Raw genomic sequence first — 20,980 nt, 5'->3', positions numbered from 1 at the left:
GACACATACTCATCAAACTGGCAAAACTTAAAGACAAAGAAAAATTATTGAAAGCAGCAAGGGAAAAATGACAAATAACATAGAAGGTAACTCCCATAAGGTTAAGAGCTGATTTCTCAGCAGAAACTCTACAAGCCAGAAGGGAGTGGCATGACATATTTAAAGTGATGAAAGGGAAGAACCTACAACCAAGATTACTCTACCCAGCAAGGATCCCATTAGGATTCGATGGAGAAATCAAAAGCTTTACAGACAAGCAAAAGCTAAGGGAAATCAGCACCACAAAACCAGCTCTAGAACAAAGGCTAAAGGAACTTCTCTAAGTGGGAAACAAAAGAGAAGAAAAGGACCTACAAAAGCAAACCCAAAACAATTAAGAAAATGGTCATAGGTACATACATATCAATAATTACCTTAAACGTGAATGGATTAAATGCTCCAACCAAAAGACACAGGCTTGCGGAATGGATGCAAAAAGAAGACCCATATATATGCTGTCTACAACAGACCCACTTCAGACCTAGGGACACATACAGACTGAAACTGAGGGGATGGAAAAAGATATTCCATGCAAATGGATATCAAAAAAAAAGCTGGAGTAGCGCTACTCCTATCGGATAAAATAGACTATAAAATAAAGAATGTTACAAGAGACATGGTAGAGCACTACATAATGATCAAGGGATCAATTCAAGAAGAAGATATAACAATTATATATGCAACCAACACAGGAGCATCTCAATACATAAGGCAACTGCTAACAGCTGTAAAAGAGGAAATCGACAGTAACACATAATAGTGAGGGATTTTAACACCTCATTTTCACCAGTGGACAGATCATCCTAAATGAAAATAAAAAAGGAAACAGAAGCTTTAAATGACACAATAGACCAGATGGATTTAATTGATATTTATAGGACATTCCATCCAAAAACAGCAGATTACACTTTCTTCTCAAGTGCGCACAGAACGTTCTCCAGGATAGATGACATCTTGGGTCACAAATCAAGCCTCAGTAAATTTAAGAAAACTGAAATCATATCAGGCATCTTTTCTGACCCTGACGCTATGAGATTAGAAATTAATTTCAGGGGAAAAAACGTAAAAAAGACAAACACATGGAGAAGTTACCTAATAAACAAGAGATCACTGAAGAAATCAAAGAGGAAATCAAAAACTACCTAGAGGCAAATGACAATGAAAACACGATGATCCAAAACCTATGGGATGCAGCAAAAGCAGTTCTAAGAGGGAAGTTTATAGCTATACAAGCCTACCTCAAGAAACAAGAAAAATCTCAAATAAAAAATCTAACCTTACACCTAAAGGAACAAGAGAAGGAAGAACAAACAAAACCCAAAGTTAGCAGAAGGAAAGAAATCATAAACATCAGAGCAGAAATAAATGAAATAGAAACAAAGAAAACAATAGCAAAGATCAATAAAACTAAAAGCTGGTTCTTTGAGAAGATAAACAAAATTGATAAACCATTAGCCAGACTCATCAAGATAAAGAGGGAGAGGACTCAAATCAGTAAAATTAGAAATGACAAAGGAGAGTTACAAAAGACACCACAGAAATACAAAGCATCCTAAGAGACTACTAAAAGCAACTCCATGCCAATAAAATGGACAACCTGGAAGAAATGGAAAAATTCTTAGAAAGCAATAACCTTCGAAGACTTAACCAGGAAGAAATAGAAAATATGAACAGACCAATCACAAGTAATGAAATTGAAACTGTGATTAAAAATCTTCCAACAAACAAAAGTCCAGGACCAGATGGCTTCACAGGTGAATTCTATCAAACATTTAGAGAAGAGGTAACACCCATCCTTCTCAAACTCTTCCAAAAAATTGAGGAGGAAGGAACACTCCCAAACTCATTCTATGAGGCCACCGTCACCCTGATACCAAAACCAGACAAAGATACTACAAAAACAGAAAATTACAGACCAATGTCACTGATGAATATAGATGCAAAAATCCTCAACAAAATACTAGCAAACAGAATACAACAACACATTAAAAGGATCATACACCATGATCAAGTAGGATGTATTGCAGGGATGCAAGGATTCTTCAATATACGCAAATCAATCAATGTGATACACCATATTAACAAACTGAAGAATAAAAACCATATGATCATCTCAATAGATGCAGAAAAAGCTTTTGACAAAATTCAACACCGGCTTATGATAAAAACTCTCCAGAAAGTGGGCATAGAGGGAACCTACCTCAACATAATAAAGGCCATATACGACAAACCCACAGCAAACATCATTCTCAATGGTAAAAAACTGAAAGCATTTCCTCCAAGATCAGGAATAAGACAAGGATGTCCACTCTCACCACTATTATTCAACATACGTTTGGAAGTCCTAGCCTCGTCAGAGAAGAAAAAGAAATAAAAGGAATACAAATTGGAAAAGAAGAAGTAAAACTGTCACTGTTTGCAGATGACATGATACATAGAGAATGCTAAAGATGCCACCAGAAAACTACTAGAGCTAATCAATGAATTTGGTAAAGTAGCAGGATACAAAATTAATGGACAGAAATCTCTTGCATTCCTATACACTGATGAAAAATCTTAGAGAGAAATTAAGAAAACACTCCCATTTACCACTGCAACAAAAAGAATAAAATACCTAGGAATAAACCTAGCTAAGGAGACAAAAGACCTGTATGCAGAAAACTATAAGACACTGATGAAAGAAGTTAACAATGATACTAACAGATGGAGAGATATACCATGTTCTTGGATTGGAAGAATCAATATTGTGAAAATGAATCTACTACCCAAAGCAATCTACACATTCAGTTCAATCCCTATCAAATTACCAATGGCACTTTTTACGGAACTAGAACAAAAAATCCTAAAATTTGTATGGACACACAAAAGACCCCAAATAGCCAAAGCAATCTTGAGAACGAAAAACGGAGCTGGAGGAATCAGACTTACTGACTTCGGACTATACTACAAAGCTACAGAAATCAAGACAATATGGTACTGGCACAAAAACAGAAATATAGATCAATGGAAAAGGATAGAAAGCCCAGAGGTAAACCCATGCACCTATGGTCGACTAATCTATGACAAAGGACGCAAGGATATACAGTGGAGAAAAGACAGTCTCTTCCATAAGTGGTGCTGGGAAAACTGGATGGCTACATGTAAAAGAATGACATTAGAACACTCCCTAACACCATACACAAAAATAAACTCACAATGGATTAGAGGCCTAAATGCAAGACCAAACACTATAAAACTCTTAAAGGAAAACATATGAAGAACACTCTTTGACATAAATCAAAGCAAGATCTTTTTTAATCCACCTTCTAGAGTGATGGAAATAGAAACAAAAATAAACAAATGGGACCTAATGAAACTTAAAAGCTTTTGCACAGCAAAGAAACCATAAACAAGACACAAGGACAATCCTCCGAATGGGAGAAAATATTTGCAAACGAATCAACGGACAAAGGATTAGTCTCCAAAATACATAAACAGCTCATGCAGCTCAATATTAAAAAAAAACAAACAACCCAATCCAAAAATGGGCAGAAGACCTAAATAGACAGTTCTCCAAAGAAGACATACAGATGGTCAAGAAGCACATGAAAAGCTGCTCAACATCACTAATTATTAGAGAAATGCAAATCAAAACTACAAAGAGGTATCACCTCACACCAGTTAGAATGGGCTTCATCAGAAAATCTACAAACAACAAATGCTGGAGAGGGTGTGGAGAAAAGGGAACCCTCTTGCACTGTTGGTGGGAATGTAAATTGATACATCCACTATGGAGAACAGTATGGAGGTTCCTTAAAAAACTAAAAATAGAATTACCATATGACCCTGCAATCTCACTACTGGGCATATACCCAGAGAAAACCATAATTCAAAAAGACACATGCACCCCAATGTTCATTGCAGCACTGTTTACAATAGCCCTGTCATGGAAACAACCTAAATGCCCATCGACAGATGAATGGATAAAGAAGATGTGGTACATATATACAATGGAATATTACACAGCCATAAAAAGGAAAGAAACTGGGTCATTTGTTGAGACATGGATGGATCTAGAGATTGTCATACAGAGTGAAGTAAGTCAGAACGAGAAAAACAAATATCGTATAGTAACGCATATATGTGGAACCTAGAAAAATGGTACAGATGAACCAGTTTGCAGGGCAGAAATTGAGACTCAGATGTAGAGAACAAATGTATGGACACCAAGGGTGGAAAGCCGCGGGGGGGTGGGGGTGTGATGTGATGAGTTGGGTGATTGGGATTGACATGTATACACTGATGTGTATAAAATTGATGACTAATAAGAACCTACTATATAAAAAAAAATAAGGCTTCCCTGGTGGCACAGTGGTTGAGAGTCCGCCTGCCGATGCAGGGGACACGGGTTCGTGCCCCGGTCCGGGAAGATCCCACATGCCGTGAAGCAGCTAGGCCCGTGAGCCATGGCCGCTGAGCCTGCGCGTCCGGAGCCTGTGCTCCGCAATGGGAGAGGCCCCAACAGTGAGAGGCCCGCATACCGCAAAAAAAAAAAAAAAAAAAAGATAAAACCTATTTATTAGGTTTATAGACATGTGTGCAATTAAAAAAAAAAAAACTACTGTTACCTTCAGAAAAAAAAATAAAAGAACATAAAAAGTTTGAATACTTACCAATACTGGTCAAGTTAGCAGAATGTCTTGGGGTAATCATACTAAAACATGAACATTTCTTAATGAGAGATTTAAGTCATTTAAAATATCCTTTGGGGCTTCCCTGGTGGCACATTGGTTGAGAGTCCGCCGGCCGATGCAGGGGACACGGGTTCGTGCCCCGGTCCGGGAAGATCCCACATGCCGTGGAGCGGCTGGGCCCGTGAGCCATGGCCGCTGAGCCTGCACGTCCGGAGCCTGTGCTCTGCAACGGGAGAGGCCACAACAGTGAGAGGCCCGTGTACCGCAAAATAAATAAATGTATAAATAAATAAAATATCCTTTGATCCTACACACAGTTAGAAAACTGAAAGCCTTTTTCCCCCTAAAGATATGGTCTGCCTGTGCCAGCCTTCTTAGTTGGTGAGCAAAAGTCAGTGTCACAGAGATTTCCGTTCCTGTAGCACTACAGAACAGAGTCAGTGTACAAACCACAGCATTTATAAAGAGAGGAAACTAAAAATGTATTTTATACCCAACCCACTCATGGCAAATTGGGATATTACTAATTTTGGATTGAATTGAATGTCACCTTGATTAAATTGTGTTCTTGATTACATTTTGTACTACTTTGTTACTCTTTTCCTTCTCTATCAAAAATGAAATGATAAAAAGTTTAAAATGGAACTCCAAAGTGACATGAAGTTCACTTTGCAAAACTTAGAACACAGAAGCCTCCCCAAGGAGCCTACTTTTATAGCTATGAAATGTTTTATCTAAATTTCAAAAATATCCAGGATCAACCAACAGGAGGGGAAAATGTATTCAGTAAACATCCATTTAGTATCCAATACGCCAAAGTCACTGTACATAGTAAGGTGAGAGGTGTGATGATAAAGGAGCTTTGTACCCTCGAATTGTTCAGTTTGGGGAGTTAATTTTCACAGCTTTTCAAATGATTACATGAATAACTTTAATATAAGACAGTATGTGACAAGAGCGGTAAGAGAGGTAAATACCTTCTGGCCAGGAAGGGTTTCATAAGGATGGAAACAAGAATTAGTGGAGGTGACAGGAAGGGCCTTTTCATGCTAATAATCTGAAAATCATCTTGCTAAAAGTATTTAAGCTATAACCATACTACAAGAGTGGTGACCATGGCCTTTCCACAAGCCTGGGGAACTGACATCCTCTCTAGAGGTAGAACAGTCTCCTGTCCTTCACCAAACCCTATAGTTTCCAACAACAAACAAGACTCTCCCCATCTAGAATTTCTCTAGCTGGTTGGCAAAGGTGTAAAAGGGAAATTCACGCCTGTTCATGAACTATTTCCTACTGAGGACAGGAAGCTTATACGCTTAATGATCATCTCCCCATTCCCTTTCCCTATTTTCTCCCATCAGTTGAGACACGTGGGAAAGAACTGATACCTGCCCCAAAGAGACTAGAGCCTGATTCTCAGGCTGACTCAGATATTTTGGCAACATAAATTATCACAGATCCACCAAATACATTTCTTTTTGAATACTTATACCTGCACCCTCAAATTCAGAATTGAAATCAATTGATGAAGCAGAATTAATTGAGCACCTTGTTAACAACTGAATGGGATAAACAGATGGAAGAACCACAGTTACTGCTCTCTAACAAAGCACTTATAACTGTCTTGGGAGAAAGACATATGAAAAGCTAACTAACAAGAAAGTATGAAAACATCAGAGGTAGTGCTGACAAATTTACACCATTAAAGTTTATTTAAAGGAAACATCCGTCGGGGTATGTGCCTATAAAATGCTTCATGAAAGAGGTGAGGCTTGTAGACATCAGACATGTGGGGAACTGGAAAGAGCACATCAGTCCGGCAAAGGAAGGGGCTAGTGTGGGCAAAGGACACAACCTGGAACACCTTCGGGGTCTTGTTTGGGAAAGAGAGAGGGAGTCACTCTACCTGGGACAGAGAAAGCAGAAAAGATAATGTTGTGCAGGGATGTTGAGGCCATCTGTGGAGGACCTTGAACTTTGACTAAAACATGTGTATGTATAAATGAGCCTATATCCATTTACTTAAAACTGGTTTAATATGCTTGGCTTTGGTAACTTTACCCCTAAATGATCATTTTAAAACTCTTTCATGAACACAAGATTTATATGAATTATGAAGTGTTGGGGTGGTTTTGAAACCAGGCCTTATAAAAGTATCACCCAATTTAACTGCTTATTAAAAATCCAGATCCCTAGTCATAACCCAGGAATATTCTAGAAAGAAATTTAAAATGTGACACAGAGTTATGTTAAAGGAGTTCAGGCTTGCGAGTCATTCACGATTTAAAATATGCCTCTACCACTTACTAATTGTGGGACCATAGGCATATCACTTAGCCTCTCTGAGCTGAGTTTCTTCATCTGTAGAATTAGTATAATGCCATATAGTTCATATGTTTATTGTGAGAATTAAATGAAATAAATCACACAAAGCACTTGGCCTAGTGTGTGGTTTCATGGTGGAGGCTCAATAAATGATACCTTATATAACTGTTCCCAGGTGGTGCCCATGAGAAAAGAACGTGAAGGACAGACTGAAGACATTGTGTAAATGGATTGATTGGATGTGGGCAGTGAGTGAGAGGAAGGTGTCAGAGGTAGCCCAGCTCTTGCACCTTACTGACTTACCAGTGCCCTCTCCTCTCTTATACCCAGATCACTCCATTCAGCCACAGTTGGGTCATTGCCTTTGTTCCAGCATTCTCACTCATTGCCACCAAAGTGCTCACTGCTCTGGGGACAAGTTAGGTAAAATCAAGCCTTAAAGCACTGTGGTGAGTCACACTGTCTCTCTCATTGCAGCTGCCACCTCCAAGTGTGTCTGCCTATTGCCCTCCCAGTGCTTCAAGAGTGGAGACCAGCTCTTCTGCGTCAAAATGGGATCATCAATGAGCCAGAGAACAGTGAACATCTGTGAAGTAGGAGCTGTCAGGTGTGCCAACAGGAAAGTGGAAATACTGCATCCCGGGAGGTGTTAGACCTAACACAGTTACTGATAAACAGATTTACTGCCCCAAAATAATCCCTACAAAAGGACACTCTTGAACCAACAGCAGACTGTCATACCCAGGAGTTACCAACATAAATCCTTTTGTGTTCATTTCACATTATTGTTCTCCCTGCCTCCCATGTCTTCTCCCCTGTCCAGTTCCCATCCATGATGCTCTGTAGCATACCCCTAGGTAATAACGTCCACATCAATCTAATAAATTCTTCTGTTCATGTTGCACTAAAATGATGGGACTTCTGAGGACCTTATGAAGCCTATGGTATTAAGCATCCTGACAAGTAGAAATCAGAACAAAAACTGTAATTTTCTTCAATGAATCAATAAGCATAGAAATCTACAACAACTTGTATAACACATTCTTGAAAACCAACCTTCATGCATTCACTCAACAAATAATTGTGAATGTCTACAATGTTCCCAGTACTGTTCAAGGTGCTGGGGAATCAGCAGTGACTAAAACATACAAAAGCCCTTGCCTTCATAAAGCTCACATTCATGTGGAGGAGGACATACAGAACATAAAATAAGCAAATAAAATATATGGTATGTTTGATGGTGATAATTGCTATGGAGAAGATAATGCAAGGAAAGGTGAGTCCCATCCTTAATCCTCGTCTTACACGAGGAAATATTCTATAGTTAATAAGCATCACAGTAAGGATGATTGGACTCAAGTGGAAGTTGCCTTGCTTGAAGTAGTTAATAAACTTCTGGAGTTTTCTCCTTAGGAGACTCTCTTTGCCTCAGCTAAAGTGCATCAGAAAGCTTTTAAGCTAAAGTGTGTGATGGATGGAAAATCATAAGAGAACTTCAAAGGAATAATTTTTAAGGTAAGGCATATCTTTCGTATTAGGCCATACCAAGTAGACACCCACTTCTTAGAGTATCATTTTGAATTGAGGAAGAGAAACATCTTTGGAACAGCAGTTCTCAAACACGAGTGCACATTGGAATCGCTTGGAGCACTTGCTAATATAGATGCCTGCGACCTAGCCCCAGTTTCTGGTTCAGCAGTTCTGGGGTGGGGCCTGAGAATCTATATTTCTAACAACTTTCCATGTGGGACTGCTCATGATGATCAGAGGTGTCGCATTGTGAGAACACTTAGCCTAGAAATGGAGTCATCAAACAGCTAATACAACTACTGAAATAATGATCTCAAAACTTTAGCCAGCCAATCTCCAAGCAGGTGAGTGGAAGCAGATTCCCTTCCTCTAAAACTCACTGGGATGCCCAGCTAATGGAAGGGGTCTATGAGTCACAGCCACCTGGCAGCACCCTCTTTAGACCTTATACATTAAATCTCACTCCTCCATCTCATTAATCATAAGATCTTGGCAAAAATATAAAACATCTTGGAATATCAAAGGCTAAGTATGAGGAAGGGAAAAACCAAGAAAGAGAAAACACATTTTCCTGGTGTGACGGCAATTGAGTGGGAATTGATCTTTGCCCAGGAGTCAGTGACGCATCTTTTCCCCAGTCATGCCACCCTACACCCCTCTCACTACAAAAATGGTGCAGGCCACTCTTGTAAGCTTCGTGCCTTCAGCACTCCCAAGACGCCAAAGTGAGGGCAAAGTTTAGGCATGAAATATTCCCACATTCAAAGGAGAACCACCAACAACTGAGTCAAGACACTTTGCTCAGGACTGACGATTCTCACACCAGCTCCACACCTTTCCGGGCTGTACAGCAAGACTAGGGGTGGGAGGGGAGCCATAGGGAGCTGCGGGCGCAGGAAGGCAGTGCTCATAGTAAGAGTCCTGTTATCTCCCTCAAGTCCTTTTCTTCTCCTTGCTGAGGAGGAGGATGCTGTAAGTATCCACTGAAGCCAGGCAACCAAAGCCTTGAAAGAATCATTTGTTAGGGCACCGACATCCAGGATATACAGTGCTGCCCTCGACGGCTGGAGGCTGTGGAATCAGAGCTGCCACTGGTGAGCAGGTTGCTGGAGGAGTTTCTGGGAGGCATGGATTCACACCGGGAGAGTTCTCTCTTACAGGAGCACAAGACCACTTCCTGCCTAGGGCATGCTGAAGGCAGGATGATGACAGAGTGGTCTGCACTGTTTCCATAGTGACAAGGGAGTGCTGTGGCATGACTGGGAAAAAGATGGATGCAGCCCTTTCTCCATCTCAGTCCCAGGGTGTAAGGAAAGAATGGAGAACTTTGGTGGTTCCCATGGCTCCCTAGGAAGGAGCAGAGAGAAGAGGAAAAGCAGGTGCTCTGAGGCCACCCTGCATCTTGGACATGAACCTACGGGAAGCATCAAATGGAGACTTAGCTGTCTCTCTCACAGGAAGTTCTGGGGGACAGTGTTGGTAGGAGAAAAGCAAACACCACCCCAGGGAGACACAGGGGCCACCAATAACACAGGACCAGATTCACTGAGAACAAGACCAAAGGGGACACCCCATCACTGACTCCTGCCGTCTCTCTGAGTCCACTTCTTTCCAACACCAGATCCAGCAGATGCAGGGGACAAGGTGTCCTAGAATGAGACATGCCTCTCCATCACTTCTATGAGGGGTAGGAAATTTGCGAGAACAATCCTCATCAAGACCCCAAGTCCTCTGACCCAGAAGCCTGGCTGACACTGGAGGTGGGGAAAGAGATGAGATGTAAATTGGATATAAGATTAGAGACTTAAACTGGACTGACTTTTTAAAATAGTGACTGACCAGCAATCCATGTGATCTGTCTCAGACTTAATTGAGGCAAGAGAAGACAGGGATTTGGCAGAACCTAGAGAAAACCATGACTATTATTAGCTTGCTGGGGCTACCATAACAAAGTACCACAACCTGTGTGGCTTAAAATAACAGAAACATATTGTCTCATGGTTCTGGAGGCCAGAAATCTGAAATCAATCTGTCCACCAGGCCACGTTCCTTCTGAAGACTCTAGGAGAGGATTCTTCCCTGCCCCTCTGGCTTTTGGTGTTTGCCGGAAATCCTTGCCATTCCTTGGTTTGCAGATGCATCACTCCAGTCTTTGCCTCCATTACCTCATGGCCACCTTCACTGCCTTCCTTCTGTGCATGTCTGTCTGCCCAAATGTGCATCATCTTATGAGGAGAGCAGCCTTGTTGGATTAGTGTCCACTCTAATGACCTCATCGTAATTAGATTACATCTGCAAAGACCCTATTTCTAAATAGGTTTACATTCGCAGGTACCAGGGGTTTGGACTTCAACTTATCTTTTACTGCAGACACAATTCAACTCACAGCACTGTGACTGGGAAAAAAATGTTTCCTGTTTATACCCCATAATATAATCGAAGGTTTATACCAGCTATTGCATTCATATTGTTTGATTAAAATCAGTCAAGCTTGCTTGTTTGCTTTAAAGTATTTTATTCTTTAACTTGTAGCAATCTTCCTTTTTAATGGTCATGTTTGCTTTAAAGTATTTTATTCTTTAACTTGTAGCAATCTTCCTTTTTAATGGTCATTGGTTTAATTGGTCATTGGTTTTTACCACTTTAGTTACCTTTGTTTCAAAGGATTTTTTTAGTGCAGGAATCCATTAAAGTTTGCATTAGGCTAATTTGTATACCATTTACCCGTTGAATTTTTCACACTTTGACATTAATATTTTTTAACGTTTTTATTGGAGTATAATTGCTTTACAACCTTGTGTTAGTTTTTGTATAACAAAGTGAATCAGCTATATGACATTAATATTAATATCGCAATTTAGTACAGTAAGTGTTAAGAGCTAGTGATAAAATTGTCATCATGAAGCAGAGCGCAAAACTGAAACATATTAAATACCTGGAATTTGGACCTAGAATCTCCTGCACTGTCCTAGAAGATTAAACAAATTCTAGATCAAAGGTAAAATCTTCATCCTCTTAGGCTATTAGAGATGAATGCTAAGCTTTGGTGCCTGTAGCTTAAATAACTGGAAACCAACTCAGGTCTTTTTTTTAACATGGATTTTAATTTTTGTTGATTTTGCAAGATATTGACAAAATAAATGAGACCCCAGTTTAAAGAACTTTATAAATAGATGCGCTATATATCTCAGATGTCCTAGAAGCACAGAGTTCTAAGACTGTGCTTTTTTCCAGTCTTCTGGTGGGGTGATATTCAAGTTTAAATGATGATTTCCTCTTTTTGGCGGTCTTCAGTAAAGCTCAGTAAATTTTAGACTAAATTGTTACTCTTTCTACAAAAGCCTGCAACTCCCACAACCAACATTCCTTAGAGTTAAAGACTGAGATCTTCTGTTGTTTCCAGAAGAGCACCCACAAGCTAAACAGAACCCACATCCCTTCCTAAATTCTGAGTAACAAGAATCTGACATATCATGATGGCTCTGGTTGGTGTTGGGAACCAAATACCCTGAGGCTTGATTAACTGGATTCTGAATGACTGGCTGTCTCCAAGGTCACCTTCATTCTTTTGGGATATATTGTGTGTGGAATCAATGAGGCATCCAGTTTTTAACCAAATAAATGGCCTGCAAAATTATACTTGTATCCATTTTATTTTATGAGCATGAGACAGGCCACTGCTACACTATTTGTCTTCTTAATAAGTTCTAGCTACACAGCTTCAGCCCCATGTGTCAAATATCAGTTAGCAGAGGTACGTGTCACCAGTCAAGGGACTCCAAAGGACGGATGGTACATTGAAAATCATGCTCACAAAGATTTATATAGAAGATGTTCATCACATTATTTATAATAGCAAAAAAATGACAGAGCCTAAACGTCCAATAATAAATTATGCCCCCTTTATATGAGTATGTCAGTATGAGACCACTGACAAGCATCTTTTAAAAAAGATTTTAAAGGACATAATAAAGTGAAAAGTCAGGCTGCAATACTATATATACTGAGAGTTGTGTAAACTGTGTGTATACACATGCCTTTAAAAACAATGACTGGGAGAACGAATCTCTGGAATTTGGAGTTATTTTTATTTTCTTATTTATGTTTTTCTGCATTTGCTAGATTTTCTACAGTCAGCATGCATTTTTTTAAAAATCTTTTTTGTTTTTATTCCAGTCATGAAGGTAACACAAGCTTATTGCAAAAACTTTAGAAAATACAGTACAAAATTTATTCTTTAATAAGTTATTTTCATTTTGATTTGTTCTCGTGCTCACACATTTGTTATTTGTTGTTGTTTGTTGTTAAATATATTATTCAGCATGCATTTTTTAAATATAATCAGTCATGAAAATCATTCTTAAATCTTCTCTTCTACTTAGGTAGAAAAAACACATAGCTAATTCTGCTTGTTTAGAAAATTGATAGCAAATAGGCCTTGGAGTTCAAGCCAGCTCAACTGGTCTGGATTGGCATGCGTAAAGCAGGTAGTAGCTTTCAGCCAGACATGTGAACCTCACACGGATGCATTCATTCATTCAAAGCATTGTCTGAATACCTGCTAAGTCACAGGGTTAGACCTATAATTGTGCAAAGATTTTGGACGTACTTACAGTACACTGGGAAGATTTTAAAGATATAATTAAATCAGTATTATACAAAATAGAAAGCTATTTAAAAATTACAGGTACAAATAACATCTTTAGGGAATTAAAAAAACTGGACAGTTAATAAAATAAAATCAAGCCTAAATTCTCAAAGTTTTGTTACAGTTGGAGACACTGAGTAGCTGTTTGAACTTGGACAAACATCTGAGACTGTTTCCTCATATGAAAACCAGACGATACCAGCCAACTCACTCTATTTGTGCTGAGGATTGGCTAGAGTGTACTATATATTTGTATATATATATACACACACACATACATACACACAGCAACTACTAAAGAGCCTAGAATGAAATGTGCATTCAACTATTCAAATACTATTATTATTATTACTATTATTATTTAACACCAATGGAGAAGAGTGGCTGGACTTCTCCCTTTATTTCCTGTCACATGAGACACTTCCCCTATTGCCATTCTTGCCATTGAAGCTTGATTTATTAAAGAGTCCATGGACTGACTTAGATTGTTCAGGGGCGAGAAATGGCTGGAGTATTCAGACTAAATATTCAGACTAAGTTTTCAGACTAAGTTGATTAAATGTACTTGTTCACTGTGCTTGCACAGGCATGACCACAATTATCAAAATCAGCAATAAAGGTTTTAAGTTCTCTTTAGAATGAATCACCCTTTATACCAAATAAATGGAGATGGCCCAACATTTACAATCAAAAACCTAACAATCTATGATATCAAGCAATGTGGACAGAAGACCCATGATTAGAAAGTGAAGAGGAAATTAGACTGGGCAGCTGGAAATACACTCCAAGGATTACTTGCTTGATACCACCCTTCCAGTATGCAGTGACACACAGATTTGAAAAAGGCTACATTTTTACCTAACATGAGGGAAAAGCCATACCGCAGTTCAAGTCATGAGATGAGATTTTCTGTCCTTGCTGAAGCTGTATTTGTAGTCATACCAGGGTATAGAGCACCACCCTAACTGAAGCATTTCCATTTTGGTTATAACAACTGAGGACTAATTGTTCCTTAGGGCATGTCTCCCCTCCCGTTGAAAGACAGTGATACACACTGGTACATTGTTGCAGTTGTCAAAAATACTGCTCACCAGTGTTGCTGGCTCTCCATCTCCCAGGGACTTGGCAGGAACATACTTCTTGGCCCCCATGGGTTAGAGTGTCATGTAATTGGTTCTGACAAATAAAATGACTAGAAGTACATGTGTAGCTTCTGGACAAAACGTGTAATTGCTGGCGTGAAGTTTCCCCCAAGCCCCCTTTTCCCTGTGGCACATTTGAAATGCTGGCTCCCCCGTCAACCTGAGTCCCTGAGTCAGTAGCATGAGCAGAGTCCTCTATACTCCATTCAACTTCTATGGGTATATGGCATGAACAAAATATAAACGTTTCTGAGATTGGGGTTGGGGGGGTATATTTGTTACACTGTTATCTAGCCTACTTGTCTGATATTAACTGTAACAGATGACATGATGACCTGGGAAGCTGATCTCTTTCACTTGTGCAAATTTCGGTTTTCCTATGGGCATTACTGAGTAAATAGGAATTGTACTGCTGTGAACATGGCCTATAATCACTAGTATGCTTGGGACAAAAATACAGAAGAAATTAAAATTAGGAAAAGGGAGTGATTATACTTAGTTCTTAAATACATTCTTTTTTTTTTTTTTTTTTTTTTTTTGCGGTACACGGGCCTCTCACTGTTGTGCCCTCTCCCGTTGCAGAGCACAGGCTCCAGACGCACAGGCTCAGTGGCCATGGCTCACGGGCCCAGCTGCTCCGCGGCATATGGGATCCTCCCGGACTGGGGCACGAACCCATGTCCCCTAGCATCGACAGGCGGACTCTCAACCACTGCGCCACCAGGGAAGCCCCTTAAATACATTCTTAATTGCATCTATCATTTTATAGAGAAATTGATTAGTGGAAAATTAAAATTGAAAGAAAATAAATCCTTACATAGAGAGTTTACCTGCTAAGACTATAAAGAAACATAAATGCAAAAATGGTGAACACACTTTTAACAAACTCCTTACTATACTTGGGAAGTTTTTTAGACTCTTAGAAACACTTATTATTTTAAAAAGCATTTCAAAGTTAATTATATCTACTTCATCTTTCTTGATTACCAAATCATTACTATTATGTTTCATGTCAATTGCTTATCAAAACTACATTCTAAAGAACTTCAGGCATTTGCTAATGATGCAGATATACAAAAATGGATTTTTCATTCTAATTTCTAATGCTTGGATATAACAAAATCTAACTAGTATACTGTAGCACAGGGGTCCCCAACCTGTCCGCAGCCTGTTAGGAACCGGGCCGCACAGCAGGAGGTAAGCAGCAGGCAAGGGAGCATAGGTAGCTTCATCTGCCGCTCCCCATGGCTCCCCGTCGCTCACATTACTGCCTGAACTGTCACTCACATTACCACCTGAACCATTCCCTGCCCGCCAACCCCGTGGAAAAATTGTCTTCCATGAAACCAGTTCCTGGTGTCAAAAAGGTTGGGGACCGCTGCTGTAGCAGGTAGTATTTATTGCCCCTCCTCCCACATTTTTTCAGCTCCCAGCCAATGGCCAGTATTTCAGGAGAGGCTGGTGCCAGTCCCAACACCAGACCCAAGAAGTTAACCACAATTGGTTTAAGTCAGTTAATGGGGGTTCCATTTCCCTTCCACAGGTGGTTTGGACATGGGCAAGTGATGCAAATCTGATGAATGAGCGGTGAGGAGAATCTTCTGGAGGGCTTCTTAGAAGGAGTTCTCACTCTCCAAGAGTTCCCAGGAAAAGATGGTCTCTTCTGAATGTTGCCATGTCTGAATGTGATGCTGGAAACTACTGCAGCCATCTTGCCACCATGAGAAGGTTTCCATTTGTGGTCTAGGCCAACCTATGGAAGAGGCTCCAATAGAGGTTTTTGTGGTCTCTTAGACCAAAACTTTTGTGGACCCTTGTGGGATCACTGAGCCACTGAATTACCCAACTCTGGAGCATCCATGCTGCTGGTCTTCCTCTTATAAAATAATACAATTTCTCTATAGCTTAAGCTATTTTTGAGTTGGGTGTTCTACTACTTGTAGCCAAAGGTATCCTGATTCAGAAATTAGGTTTGCTGTACCTTCATGATGCTGGTAGATTGATAATACGTTTTTCTTTTAAATGACTATAACTTGTTTTTAATAAATGGAGAATTCTCTCTCTTGGTTGATGATGCTTAACCTGCATCTAACAAAAAGAAGATGAACCTTCAGAAATGGGAACTCATAAGGCAACAATTTAAGTGTATAATAAATTTCTTCATTATTTCTTAGAAAACCAAAGTCGCCTCTAAAGCTTCCCAGCCAACCAGTAATTAATTGTAGGCCTGTTGAGCGCTCAGTGACATGTTTAATTCTCTGAGGTGAAAGGGAGACCTAAAGCTTACTCAGCCACTACTGGGTGCCAGAATCATCGCGTAAGTATTTTATTAGGCCTCACAGCCCCCCGAAGACATAGGTAGTTAGAGATGAGGAGACTAAAGATCAGAGGCCAGAGCTACTTACCAAAAGTCTATACCTCATAAAAAGCAGGGACAGACTCCAAACTTGGCCAGTCTAACTCAAGAACCAGGGGCCAACGGTACTGTATCAGTGCTAAATGTATTGATTTTATAATTATACTGTGGTTATTGTAGTGGTTATAGAGATTGCTGCAAATCTTCGACACTCTTCCATTAAGATATGGGTTCTACAATTGTCCATCAGCAGATGAGTGGATGAACAAACTGTAGTATATACTACATACAATGGAATATTATTCAGCTTTTTTTTTTTTTTTTTTTTTTTTTTGCGGTACGCGGGCCTCTCACTGTTGTGGCCTCTCCCGTTGCGGAGCGCAGGCTCCGGACGCGCAGGCTCAGCGGCCATGGCTCACGGGCCCAGCCGCTCCGCGGCATGTGGGATCTTCCCAGACCGGGGCATGAACCCGTGTCCCCTGCATCGGCAGGCGGACTCTCAACCACTGCACCACCAGGGAAGCCCTTATTCAGCTTTTAAAAGGAAAGAAATTCTGACTATATGCTACAACTTGGATTAACCTTGAAGACATTATGCTGAGTGAAATAAAACAAACATTGTATGATTCTGCTTGTATGAGTTTCTTCTAATAGTCAAATTCATTGAGATAGAAAGTAAAATAGTGGTTGCCAAGGGCTGGGAAGAGGAAGGAATAAGGAGTTATTTGTTTTACAGGTACATAGTTTGAGATGGGAAGACGGAAAATTTCTGGAGATGGATGGTGGTGACGGTTGCACAAAAATGTGAATGTATTTAATGCCACTAAACCATACACTTAAAAATAGTTAAAATGGTAAATTGTATGTTTTGCATATCTTACCCCAAAAATTAATAAATAAACATAAATTAAAAAGATGTGGGTTCTAATCTCCCTACGCTTGAATTTTGGCAGACTTCTGACTACTTTCATTAAGGAAGTAGAGCAAAAGTGACGTTATGTGACTCTGAGGCTGTCCAAAAAAGGCCCTGACGCTTTCACATTGTTCACAGAAACACTCATTCTTAGTGCCCTGAACTGCCATAGCAGACGCCCAATAGCACTGAGGCAACCCAAGTAAGGAAACCCAGTGAGGAAACCAAGACACAAAGAGGCCACATGTAGGGTCCTGGTCAGCAGTCACAACTTAACCCAGATGTTGAGATAACCAGTCCAGACACCAGACATGTGAATGAAGAAAGTTCTAGGTAGTTCCAGATTCCAGTGTTTAAGACATCTCCAGAGGTTTGAGTCTTCCCCCTTGAGGCTCCAGACAGTGTAAAGCAGAGGCAAGCCATCTCCACTGTTCTCACTCCAAATTCCTGACCCACGGAATCCATAAGCAATACAAAATAGCTGTTGTTTTACACCATTAAGTTGGAACTGGTTTGTCATATAGCAGTAGATAACTAGAATAATTATGCACGAGAATGTCTCTGTCTCAGGAAATATACATTGAAGTACATAAGAATAAAGGATATGATGTCCACGTCTTACTTTCAAATGGTTCAGGGGTGCGAAATATATATATGAATATAGAATATATATATTCCCTCACATATATATTAAAGAATTATAAAAGTGGCAAAATGTTAACAATTGGTGAATCTGGTTGGTGAAATGTGTATCGAGTTCTTAGAGATGTTCTGTAAGTTTGAAACTGTTTAAAAATAAATGTAAAAAGAGAGAAGCCATGGGCTTCCCACCATTACACGTATGAGACATCATACCTTATAAAATCATAGTAAAAACCCAAAGCAATATCTAATTTTTTGTTGTCACATGATACAAACCACTTCATTCCATTTCTGCACATCAATCTCATTCTGGAAGGGAGATATTCAGAAGTAAAACAGAGCTTCTTTTTCACCTCAGAGTAAGAGACAACCACGTAAGCAGAACACAGCATTGTGGTCTGATCTGGAACATAGGACGTATTTTAACATGTACCCATTTTCTATCCAAAATATGGCTTTGTAAAACTGTAACATGCAATTATGGTGTGCTCTCCAAAATGTTTGTTTGAATAAGTGTTTAAAAGATAACAGGCACCTAAGAAACTGAGTAGGGTCTCCCACTCTCCAAAGGAGAGTTGGGTGCTCTTATAAAGCCAAAAACCTAGGTGAGAGCAGATTAAAAAAGCAAACAAAAAGAGCTCGATTCTATTTAACTATAAACAAGAATCAGTTAGTACTCTGCCTGGCTGATGGCAGCTAATCATTCCACACTGAGCATTAGCGATCACAGCCCTGATTGCTCACGAGCCTCTCATTATGGGGCCTGAGTAGACAGAGGGAAAGAGCAGAGCTCTGGGGTTGAATTTCACTTTGTGGACGCTGTCTTCTTCATCCGATCAATATGCCCATTTTACTCAAGACCAGAGATCTCATTTTTCAGATTGTTGTGACTTTCTGCTCTTCTGTCTAAACAATGGCTGTAGTCTTTGGAGGACTTTACTGCTTGCCTCCCTTCCCAAAGAGAGTGGCTGGGCAGGAGCAAAGAAGGAGGATCGGGTCCAAGCCCAGTATCTTCTGTCTGTTAATGCAAGGGTACCAGAATCAATGACCATAAGACATGTTTTCGTGGAGCTATGGGCAACTGAACTGAGAGTAACTCAGGAGTGTGGCTTCTGGGTCCTCAGTCACTGGAAGCCATCCCCTTAACACCACAGGATTGGCCAATAACACTAAGAAAGTCTCAATTGTGCCTTTGTTTTCACCGGGTGCTGCCTCTATAACAAATTAGCATAAACTTGGTGGCTTAAAATGACATACATTTATTATTTTATGGTCTGAGAGTCAGAAGACCAAAATGGATCTCAGCTAAGAGCAAGTCTGCATTCCTTCTTGTGGCTCTAGGGGCAAATCCCTTTCCTTGTCATTTACAGCTTCTAGAGATCATCTGCCTTCCTAGGCATGTGGTTCCCTTCCACCACCTTTAAACCCAGAAATCTCATCACTCCAACCTCTGCTTCTGTCATCACATTCTCCTCCTTATCTCTCTTTTCTCTTCTCACTTTCTCTTATCAGAACCCTCGTAATTACATTAGTCCCACCCAGATAATCCAGGATCATCTCCCCATTTCAAGATACTTAACCTAATCACATCTGCAAAGTCCCTTTGTACAAGTAAGGTAACACAGTCAGAGGTTCTGGAGATCGGGACAGACAGCTTTGGGGAGTCATAGTTCTGTCTGCCACATCTGGTATACCCCACATGTCATTAGCCATAACAGATCAGAGTTCTCCATGAACTTGGAAGTTGTTTTTTTTTTTTTTAATTAAAAAAATCATTTTACAAAGCAGAAGACCAACATCATTCCTGCAAATAGTAAGGATACCCTGCCCTCTTTGCTCCTGACCCCATAACAAGGGACCACAGTTGCTAGAACCTTCCAAAATACTTGGATTTGAATATTATCAAGACTGTCTCCCTATCTCATATTTAAATTTCTATAAGCATTCTGCTTTATTCTCTATCTCCACAGATGAGCTCTATCCCATAGTAGAAAACATGATAGCCAGATTTTAAGGAAATAATGAGTAGATAAAACTTGGCTCTCTGAGTCTCAAGTTAAAACCCCAAGAAAGACTCTCATTAATCCTGCTTCAGGGAACTTCCCTGGTAGTGCAGTGGTTAAGACTCCACCCTCCCAATGCAGGGGGCCCAGGTTCGATTACTGGTCAGGGAACTAAATCCCACATGCATGCCATAACTAAGGTGCCTGCCTGCCGTAACTAAGACCTGGCACAACCAAATAATAAATAAATAAATAAATCCTGCTTCAGTAAGATGGCTACCTCTAGACCAATCAACTGTGATCAAAGAGCAAGGTCATGTAGAGCAAAGCAGCTCTGGCACTAGCACTCTGGAAGAGAGAGAGAGGTGGGGGGGTAGGGGCACAATCCCCTTGAGATTGGATACCATAACTAATACAGCAGTGCAATGTCACAACAAGCTTCGAAAACGATACCTCCCTCAGAAAGTGGAGACACTGTTACCACAATAAGAAATCTCCTAGCAGTGGTTCCCCAACCTGGTAATCATCAAAATCATTTGGAGAGCTTTTTAAAAATATTGACTCCCAGGACTTCCCTGGTGGCGCAATGGTTAAGAATCTGCCCGCCAATGCAGGGGCCACCAGTTCGATCCCTGGTCCGGGAAGATCTCACATGCCATGGAGCAACTAAGCCCATGCCCCACAACTACTGAGTCTGTGCTCTAGAGCC

The 20,980-nt window shown here is 40.2% G+C and overlaps 1 protein-coding gene across 1 annotated transcript in view; it reads left to right on the top strand.

Moving 5' to 3' along the window:
- The window catches only part of C6 (complement C6), an 84,654-nt gene extending 76,658 nt beyond the window's left edge, over nucleotides 1-7,996 (top strand). The window contains exon 17 of the mRNA XM_060146040.1: nucleotides 7,515-7,996. Within this exon, the coding sequence (XP_060002023.1) occupies nucleotides 7,515-7,690 (176 nt within the window). The 3' untranslated portion in view covers nucleotides 7,691-7,996. The remainder of the gene's footprint in view (nucleotides 1-7,514) is intronic.
- The last annotated feature ends 12,984 nt before the right edge of the window (nucleotides 7,997-20,980 follow it).

The sequence above is a fragment of the Lagenorhynchus albirostris genome, chromosome 3 (genome assembly GCF_949774975.1).
Source record: "Lagenorhynchus albirostris chromosome 3, mLagAlb1.1, whole genome shotgun sequence".
NCBI classification, from domain to species: Eukaryota; Metazoa; Chordata; class Mammalia; order Artiodactyla; family Delphinidae; genus Lagenorhynchus; species Lagenorhynchus albirostris.
Note: the sequence above shows the minus strand (reverse complement) of the source record. Positions and strands in the feature narration are given on the sequence as shown.